This window comes from Notothenia coriiceps, unplaced genomic scaffold (genome assembly GCF_000735185.1).
Source record: "Notothenia coriiceps isolate Sejong01 unplaced genomic scaffold, NC01 NC01_scaffold00037246, whole genome shotgun sequence".
NCBI classification, from domain to species: Eukaryota; Metazoa; Chordata; class Actinopteri; order Perciformes; family Nototheniidae; genus Notothenia; species Notothenia coriiceps.
The window spans coordinates 11,948,837-11,958,737 of record NW_011369947.1 but is presented as its reverse complement, the minus strand read 5'-3'; the positions used below and the strand labels follow the sequence as shown (position 1 = coordinate 11,958,737).

At 43.2% G+C, this 9,901-nt stretch overlaps 1 protein-coding gene across 1 annotated transcript; it reads left to right on the top strand.

The window, feature by feature from the left end:
* The first annotated feature begins 7,322 nt into the window (after window positions 1-7,322).
* LOC104966416 (uncharacterized) lies at window positions 7,323-9,623 on the top strand. Its single transcript, XM_010795602.1, has 4 exons — window positions 7,323-7,670; window positions 8,193-8,330; window positions 9,052-9,151; window positions 9,331-9,623. The coding sequence occupies exons 1-4, from the start codon at window positions 7,323-7,325 to the stop codon at window positions 9,621-9,623; spliced, it is 879 nt and encodes a 292-aa protein (XP_010793904.1).
* Window positions 9,624-9,901: the final 278 nt, after the last annotated feature.

The window sequence follows — 9,901 nt, the reverse complement described above, 5'->3', positions numbered from 1 at the left end:
TAAGACCCTGTTTACACGAGGACGATAGGGGTTGTATCCGCATAGTTTCTCTTGCGTATAGCCCTTGCGTTTACACGAGGCCGTAACAAAACGATAGAAACGGACCCCGCAAACGATAACGGCTCCCAAGGTGAATAGATCTGCAAAGGAACAGAGCGTTCCTTTGCAGATCTATTCACCTTGGGAGCCAAATGGCTCCGTGTGTATGCCTCTATACGGCGCTGCTCTATAGGCCTACGATCATTTCATGATAACGATGAAATAGCCCCGCCTCCCTCTCCCCACGTCTCCTGCTCAGAGGTCAGCTGCTGGGCTCTCAGAATAGGGGGAGGAAAAGAGAGGCTCCGTTTATTATTCTTATATTATTATATAGAGTCTTTATCAATTTGTTTTAAAGCTCAATAAATAACAAAGAAGACCTCTGACCTGCACTTTGCTAATTTTGTCCGGAAGATTTAAACTTTAACGGACATGTTGACTCTGCCGCAAGGTCCCCTCGTCCCTTGGAAGGGGCGGAGAGGTGGGTGTTTTTCATCTGCTGGTGGACTCCCGGAGAGATTTACAGCAGGAGCACACGCCGTTCCACCGCGGAGAATAAACAGAAGGGCAACCATGGCAACCGTGCTGTGGGGTCTTCTTCGCTGCTTTTGGTGTATTTTGTGGCGGCAGCAGCGCCACTTACAGGCCTGGCATATGTACTACAGCGTTTCCAGCGTTTCCAGCGGTCTCCTGTGAACGGACACTTTAAATTAATCGAATGCGTGTGAACGGAATACTTTTTTGAAAATGCATAAGGTGCGTAAACGCAAACGTTCCCGTGTAAATGGGGTCTCAGATCTGCAGGTTAAAGACTGACTTACAACTCTCACTTTTAGCGATTAATCCAAATGGAAATATGTATGCCTTTGCATATGCAATGTCCATTTTCTTAACAGCAGTTCATCATATTTACTTGGCAGGTGTTTTGAGAACCAAACAATTGCAAAAGCTTGCTGTCCATCAATGCAAATGTAGACCCAGATAAATGCAATAGTGAGTGTGGAGTTGTTTGGGCAAGAGGAAGCTGCAAGTGGATAAGATTAGTCCCAGAAAAATATGTTAAACTGTAACTCTAAAGTTTTAGTATCTCACACCCCACCCACACTCATCATCGGTGGCATTTTGGGGTTGTAGAGGATCCAAACTTTAGATGTCTGGCATAGCTGCAGTGATGAAATATTGAAGCGGTTTCCAGCTCACAGTGCAGTCACCTCTCTTCAGTTATTCTGCTTCAAGATAAAAGGCTGACCCCCCTGCTGCTGCTGCTGCTATACCTTACCTCACCCCTTCTCATCAATTACTTTTTTTCTCTCTCTCTCACGCTCCTTGTCTCGTAGTTTTTCTCAAACCAGCGCACATGTGGACTGGATGGTTTTAAAGTCCATCTATCTGTTTGTTTATGACATGGTTCATACTGAGCTTTTAAGTGCATATCGGCTGATCTAAGCACAAGTGGTGTTAGCTCTTATGGCGCATTTCCACTGCAGGGCCTCCTTCGGCTTAGTACGGTATAGTTAGGCCTTGGTAAGCCAGGCTCACTCTATGCTGCGTTCCCATTTACAGTTTAGTAGCTGGGGCAGTAACTATAGTAACGCAGTTTAGGCGGAGCCATAACGTCATCTTCAATGTGAACCACAAAACCAACATCAGCCGTTAGCTGTTAGCCCTCAGAGCTCACAGCTCAGCTAGTCTGTGTCATGGAGAACACAGTCGCTGGTTTATTTATGTCTGTAGGCCGTTGTTGTGAGAGAGGACGGTCGGAGCATATACTGCGTCCTCATATAAACATGTCTGTATAGGCCGTTGTTGTGAGTGTGGTTTTTCGCCTGCCGTCTGTCTGCAGACCTGTCAAAGCATTAATTCATGGTTTTTACTAACCGGTATCAGTATGTTGTTACTTCGGCATCATTTTGAAACGTGTATTACAATTAAATCACGGTAAAATATGTTCATTGTGTTGTAGTTGTAGCCACTCACGTCACTAGTTTAGCATATTCAGCCCGGTTGTTGGCCCGGAAAGAACCTCGATTTTGGAGAGCCAGAAAAACTGTGAAAAAGTACCCGCTAGCCGGAACTACGCCTAGTGGAAACGCAACCAAAAACGTGCCAGGCTCGGCACGGCACGCTTAAACCGTGCTCTGCACTTTAGTGGAAATGTGCCATTAGTGAACGTGTGGTTCCAACCCAGAATGAACTAAGAAACATTCTTAGCTATCATATGTTCTGGACCGTTGATTCAAGGAAAGCAAGACAGTTGGATGAAGTTATTCAGCCAATCTTATGCAAATCTGAAAGTGTTCTAGTGATCAATTTTTTATATAAATCAAGCATTCTCTTATTCCTGTATATGCTGCCAATTAAACACGCCTGGATTTAAAAATAACAAGATGTGTCCAGTAAACTATGTCAGCAGTTTTACCTAGGCAGAATGTGAAGCTATATCCAATCTCAAGTGTTCGCTGGAGAACTACTGGTGACACTGATTTCAGGTGTAAACGGTACACAGTCTGCACATTTCCAGCTCATTTGTTTCTGAAAAAGGTGTGTGTGCTAATGCCAGACTGTGGGCAAGACCCAGCATCCTGAATTCATGTGCCTTTCTATCTCACTGTCAGACCTTCTCTCTCTCTCTCTCTCTCTCTCTCTCTCTCTCTCTCTCTCTCTTTACCCCCTCCTCCTACATAGCAGTGATTCATTACATGAGTGAAACTGTGAACACAGGGAGACAAGCCAGTGGGCAGCGTATGATAACTGCAGCTGGTACCTATTTAAAAAGGAGAGAAAAGAGGGATGTAGGGAATGATGTATTATAGGGTGAATGATGACTTACTTGTGTTTGCCTGGCCGGAACCATATTTTTGAGGCCAATATTAATGATGTTAGAGATTTGTTAAAAATAGTATTTAATAGGATGTATTATGTGCTGAGTGGAGGTAATCACTGATTCCTGTTTGACAAATTCAAACTGTGGAACTAAAATGTTATGTTACTTATATGTATACTGTACACCAATACAATTATTCCTTCAGCAACATCTGCACATACAGTTTATCAGCCATTTATTTGTAACGGGCCGAGTTCTCCCATGATGTCAAAAACGTCATTATGAACATACTGTATATTTGGTAATGATAGCTTAAGCTTATTAAAAAGGCATATGCAAATAGGTCTTCAGATGTGTTTCAATTAAATGCATAGGTGTCTGCTATTCTCATTTAGTTTCGTATCATCTCATGGCAAGCAGCCACTGTCTCCCCACAAAATATATTCAGAGGCACTGAAATGTGACAGCTTGGCATATGGCTAATATTAAAAAAGGATTACAAAATGTTATCAGGTCTTCTTTGATAATCAATTATGGTGTCTTGTCATTTGCTACAGCTTTTGTATTTTGCCTAGGAAAAATACAAAGCATGGATAATATAGTTTTAGAAAAATATCTGCCTTGCACAAACGTATTGCGGTGGAACAACAGGGACACATTTTTACACCTAGATGCAAACAATGTAATGTGTGCATGTTTTCACATAGTTGAAAAAAAAATGATTTATATAACAAACATCCAGAGATAATAATAAAACAAGTACTTATTTGTAATCATTGTTTAAAAACTCTAAAAGTGAAATGAGTGGCGGTGAGAGAAAGCAGACTGGCAGGGTTTAAAAGGGATGATGCAAGAGTTACAGAGGTTGTAGGAGAGATCCATACTGCAGTCAAAGGAGGAGATGGTTTCCACGTTTCCTCTCTTTTGGGGGTCTCCAGAGGAGCATCAGTGCAGCAGGAGAAAGGAGCACGATTCAGCAGATCACACGCACACATCCACCATGCTCACAGTGCCTCTAGATAACAAGCAGGTAGAGCTTTACAACCTCCCAATACTCTCTCATTCCCCTCATTCAGTTCTCCCTCAGCTTTCCACTATTTTACCATAAACTTACTTTTGTTACACCTTCACCAGTTGCAACACATCCCTTTATAACTATTTTAACTATTTTCCATTTCCAATGTTGTGTTCATCCTTTCTTCGTTATGTTCCCTCTTCTCCAAATCTCTCCCTCCTCATCATCCTCTTTTCCTCCTTCCCTAAAGTTGTCCACTCTTTTTTAATTCCCTCTTCCTCCCTTCCCCCTTCCACCCCATTCACAACCATATCCCTTCTCTATTTTCCTCTCCTATATCCTTGCCCCTGCCCATTCGCTGCATGAATGCCATACCAGTCAAAACCTCTTTGCTATGTCTTTCTATTTTTCACATTACAGCACAGCAAGTGCCACTTGAGGCAAAGAGGCCTTGTCCAATTGTCTGGGCAAAAAGGGGAAACAAGGTAGGCTAGAAGAGGAAGAAGAGGGAGATTGTGCATCAATGTGTTGCCTTTTTCTGCTCAGTGTGTGTCTTGGTGGGCAAGTAGAAAGTCAGTGTGAGAAAAGATAAGAAAAGAGAGCAGGGGCCTCATTTATAACGCCGTGCGTATGATTCACGTGGGAAGATTGCTTACGTAGTAGAAATCCAAAAAATAGGTACAGAAATGTTCCGACATTTTCCGATTCACCAAACATTGCGTACCGGCGAGGAAATTGCGTACGACACTTCCTATGCCGGTTTCCCTTTATAAATCACAATCGACTCGAAATGCGGTGCAGCTTTTGCGGGCTTCACGTAACGCCCATATTTGCTTATAAATAGTCAAAGAAACGCCCATTCATTCATTCATTTTGGCTGACTTTATGAAGAAGATCGCAGGAAATGACGACAGAACAGCTAAAAAAGACATCTCACACCGTGTCAGATTTTTGTTATTTTGGGGAGGTCGAGATAAAACATAATGTTTGGTGGATGCAGTTTGAACCAGAGTAGCAATTTAGAGGTCGGATCGTCACCAAAATAAATAAATAAGTGGTCCGAAAAAAGTGAATGACAAAAGAAATACACACAGCCTTCCTCAGGCAGTGTGTTTGTACCGGGAACAGGAGACCCCCCCTTGATGAGAAACTGTAAGAAATGATCGGGGAATCCCTCCGGAGTGGAGTCATGACGACTGGATCTGAATTATGTTTTTGTATTTGGTGGTCCTCCGTGTCCCAGCTGTCGATCAGCTGTGCGCAGCGTCTCCACTGCAGCCTGTGCATCTCAACCCCCCCCGGTTGTCCGTCGCCCGCAGAAAAGGGGAAGCGGTGGGCTCCCCGCCCCAAGAACGTAGGACGACGTGTTTACTTCCGGAAAGAGATCCTGACGTTATCCACCAAATCCGTGTTGTATTGTACAAGAATGTTTATTCCCTGGTCATACGAATATTTGTGTCGAGTACCTAAAAGACAACACACCTTGCGAACCACGGGGCCTACCCCAGAGTAGCATATAAACCATTCCCCTTACCTTGAAGTAATTCAGGTTAAACTGACCCCAGTTCACTCTTACCCTCTTGTCCATCTGTATGATCAGTCAAGTTACTTCAACTCGTAAGTATATTATTACATCTGTCTTTCCTTAATACAAATTCATCGTCGTAAGAATTGAAACTGAAATTGTAAGTCTATGCTTATCTTCGTCTCACTTTCTGTATAACTATTCTTATTACGACTTTTGTATCAGTTTTTCCGATTATCCTGTACTATATGTATACCTGTCGCTTCGCAAGGATACTAGTATCTAACCCTCTGTACTACTCTAATACCACCATCCTAAAAAATATACAATCCTTTTTATTTTATATGGCTGTTTTCCGCCCCGTATAACGTACTAGAGACTAAACGGTCTATATTTCCTTCATTACATCACCTCACTCTACTTTACTCCTGTCACTCAATCCAAAGGTGACTCGGGTCGATTCTACCTAGGGGTGACGTACGACTCACGACGTAAGTCGAATAGAGCAGAGCAGATTTTTGTGGCGTTTATGTGGTTGTGTCGGTGTGGTGTGTGTGTGTGTGTGTGTGTGTGTGTGTGTGTGTGTTCGTGTGTGTGTGTGTGGTGTGTGTGTGTTGTGTGTGTGTGTGTGGTGTGGTGTGTGTGTGTGGTTGTGTGTGTTGTGTGTGTGTGTGGTGGGTGTGTGTGTGTGTGTGTGTGTGTGTGTGGTATTTTAATTTGAACACATTTCTGTCTCAACCAAAGAGTCTCGGTCCGTGTGTCTGACGTAGAATTCCATTGGCACCCCGGAGTAAATATTTGCCCTATGATGCGAGTTTTTTTGCGGTCAAGATGCGTTACAACGCTAAATATTTTATGATTGAACTGCCCTTTTTCACCGCCAGGAGGTGCGTTTGAGGTTGGGTACGCAGCGCTGATTCGTTTTTTGCCATCTCTGGCTCTTTGACGCTGTGCAACCGTCTTCTTCTTACCTCTCTTTATACACCTTATTATTGTTTATTTGCGAATTAGAGTAAATAGTATATACTTCTTAAGTAAAAGTTGTAACTAATTTTGGTAGAATTTTACTAAATTTTTTGCGACAAACGCCTGAGAAGTCACGTGTCTTTTTGTATTGTGAACCTCTTTATTATTTATGCAGCTACAATAAATTTTTGGGGGAGCTTATACACACAATACAATATTTGTACAAAAAGAGTATTACTTAGCCATTCGTCCTCCGTATCTTAATGCGATTTGACTGCGGCCACGAGAAGTAAAGGGATATCAATCGATCTATGCTCGTACCAGAAAATATATGATAGTGCAAATTAGCACAAAATACGGCAAAGGTTCTGAACTATTCAGCGATCATTTGTGTCCTCCCATACCTTTGATATGTGGTATGAACACATTTAACATGTCGATTATATTGTGTGTGTAATTCAACATCCCGGATAAAGGAAATGACCACCTNTGCCATATCTTGATAAGTAACCGGATCAGAGTAACATTAAGTACAGTCCGCGGCATATCACATCATAATGTATCATATATTTCCTTATCTGAGTCAGCTGAGCCCAGCTGACTCAGATAAGGAAATATATGATACATTATGATGTGATATGCCGCGGACTGTACTTAATGTTACTCTGATCCGGTTACTTATCAAGATATGGCAGATATTTAAGTAAGCTTTCTTAACGCTAATGTTATAATAGTCAGATTGCTCTGAAGATGGGAGGTGATATTCTATTAATGTTCACATTCACACAGTCGCTGATTTTTGCCGGCCGTCTTTCCTGAAACGGCAGTTTTTCTGTAATATGACTTGATCGCTTTAAACTCCGCACACTGAGCTCTGATTGGTCAGCAGGCAGTGCTTTCACAGAGTTGAGCTCTTAGCTCCGGAGCAGGTTAGCCGTTCAGCATCAGTTACCATGGAGATCTACCCCGGTAAAAACAGAACCAGCGCCGTAGGATCCTCCCTCCCAGGTGAGGGAGGATCTAATCTAACTGGTTTCTTCCTGCAGGTGAGGGAGCACAGCTACAGGACTCAGCAGGAGCTTCAGCTGCACCTGGAGTTCAGTCTGAAGCCGAGCAGAAGCGTTGAGCCGCTGCACCGCCAGCTGCTCCACCAGCAGCAGCTTCTCTCACAGCTCAGCAGGTCTGAGAGCGTCCTGCAGAGGCTGGGCAGCTTCTCTGCTCTCATCAACACCATCACCGTGCAGAGCATCGTCTCTCTCATCACTCAGGACCTCACTCAGTTCACCAGCCGGGTCCTGAAGGTGAGAGGGGGGCTGCATTAACCGCTCTTACTCAATTACAAATGAATAACTTGGTCACTTTTCAGCTTTCACCAGCAAATGATATGGATCCAACACGTTTTATTACTATGGGATCATGAAGAAAGCATCAGAAAGACTAAATATTTCAATTCAATTCAAGGCTTTATTGTCATTTGTTCAGTAGTGTATATGTCCACAGTGCAACATACACTATATATAGGACAAATAAAACAGATCAACTAGTGCAAGGCAATATCAATAAAATAGAAATAGTGCAAGAAGAGTGCATACAAGTAAATGGAATATGATATATTAGATACATCATTTGAACAGATGAATGTTTATGGATGTTCTTTCAAAAGTTCAGGTGTTTAACAGTCTTATTTCCTGTGGTATGAAAGTGTCCCTGAGTCTGGTGGTTGTAGTCCTGATGCTGCGGTACCGCCTGCCAAACAACAGCACACGATGAATTGAATGAACATGTAATAAATGAAATGCTGTTTGTGTGTTTCTGTGTGTTAGAGAGGTGGACGTGAGGGCTGTTTGTTCCACACTGAGCTGAGTCTCAGGGATGATCAGCTGACGGTGGACCCCCCCACACATCTGCTGCAGGAAGCTGTGAGCGGAGCCATACTGACTGTACAAGACTCTGTAATACAGGTAAATCACAGTTTGTGTTGTTAGAAATGCAACTGCGTTATCCATCCAGTGCAGCCGCACCAAAGAACCACTCTGTATGTCCTCTATAAAAGGGATTTCAATCTTATATCAATTTTGAATTTTTCTTAGAATTTTGACTTTTTTCAGGAATCAGACTTTCTCTTAGAATTTTGACTTTTTTCCATTAAAGAGTCCCTTTTCTGTTTTTGGAGATATTAGGCGCTTTCACACCGGATTACTTTTCCCCGTACTTTTCCCTTTTAGTTCCGATAGTTCCTGGGATTTTGCTTTCACACCAAAAAGAGAACTTAGTTCATGAGAACTTTCCCCCCCTTTTTAGTCCCTGCTAGAGAGCAGGTACTTTCCTGGGGAGAAAAAAGTTCCAATTTCTGATTGGCTGGGCGAATTGCAAACCATGCTCCGTAAAACTCTGAACGTTCCATGGGGGAACTAAGTGCTGGGAACTAAGTACGGCAAAGTACTTGGTGTGAAAGCGGCTATTGTCTTTCCTGTAGTGTGTTATACAGGTTTTTGCACACATGTAAAGCCTTGGTCCAAGTTTCATCTGCAGGAGGAGATCTGTCTTTATTAAGGGCCATGTTCAGTCAGCTACACTGCATCTTAATGATGTTTTTAGACACCATTTCCTATCAAACGGACATATGTTCATTCAAACAGTTCTGTTGCAATTCTTCTTCTTCTGCTTCTTCTTCTGTGGTAGATGTGTGATTCTTGTGGACTCTTCCTGGAGATCAGCAACACTTCTGATGTCTCTCAGGATTCACCCTCTGACCTCACATGTATTGAGCATCTTATCACAGGTAGTAGCAGTGAAGTTTCTTCTAGTTTTTTTTATTTGACTGTTTGGATTTCACTTCATTTGACCCAAGCTGCAGTATTCATATAAAAAAGTGACTTAACCCCACCCATCGTCTCTAGTTCCTGTTGCTGCATGCATGCATGTGATTCTAAACATGTCTCCCTGTGTTGTGGTTCTCAGGGGAGGATACCAGCGGTGAAGAGTGCTGCTCCTGGAGGTTGCACAGAGAAGCGTCCTCTCGCTGGCTGCAGCTGCAGAAGCGAACCTCTCTGCTGCTGCAGGGCCGCCGGCTGCACGGCTGCTTCCCCCCCCTCACCCAGAGCCAGCTGCAGCAGCAGATCCACATCCACATCCTCACAACACAAGCTGAGGAGGAGCAGGCCGGCGTCATGCAGGCAAGACATTCTACTTTAATACTGACAAAATGTCTTTCATGTCAGAAATGTCAGAAGAGGTGGTGTCCAGCCTCTTGAGATGTCCTGTTTCAAAAGTGCTGATTCTCTGTCTGTTACTTTAGATGAAAATAAGGAGCCACTCACCACGCCCCTCTGAGAGAGATTTGGTTAAAAATAACACATTAGGAGCTTTCACACCGGAGTACTTTTCCCAGGAATAGTTCCCGGAACTTTTATTTCCTGTAACTATCTAGTAAATCGCGTTCAGTCCCTGAGGAATCCGCTGACGTCACTTCTTCTTCTTCTGCTTTGGGTTTACTGGCAGGCCGCAAACAACGTCACGGCGTATACTGCCA

Bases quoted from the DNA above. Each gene is read 5' to 3' on its own strand.
- LOC104966416 (XM_010795602.1), top strand. From the start codon at position 7,323: ATGGAGATCTACCCCGGTAAAAACAGAACCAGCGCCGTAGGATCCTCC. The intron at 8,331-9,051 runs GTAAATCACAGT...CTTCTGTGGTAG, and splicing joins TACAAGACTCTGTAATACAG to ATGTGTGATTCTTGTGGACT. The intron at 9,152-9,330 runs GTAGTAGCAGTG...TGTGGTTCTCAG, and splicing joins TATTGAGCATCTTATCACAG to GGGAGGATACCAGCGGTGAA.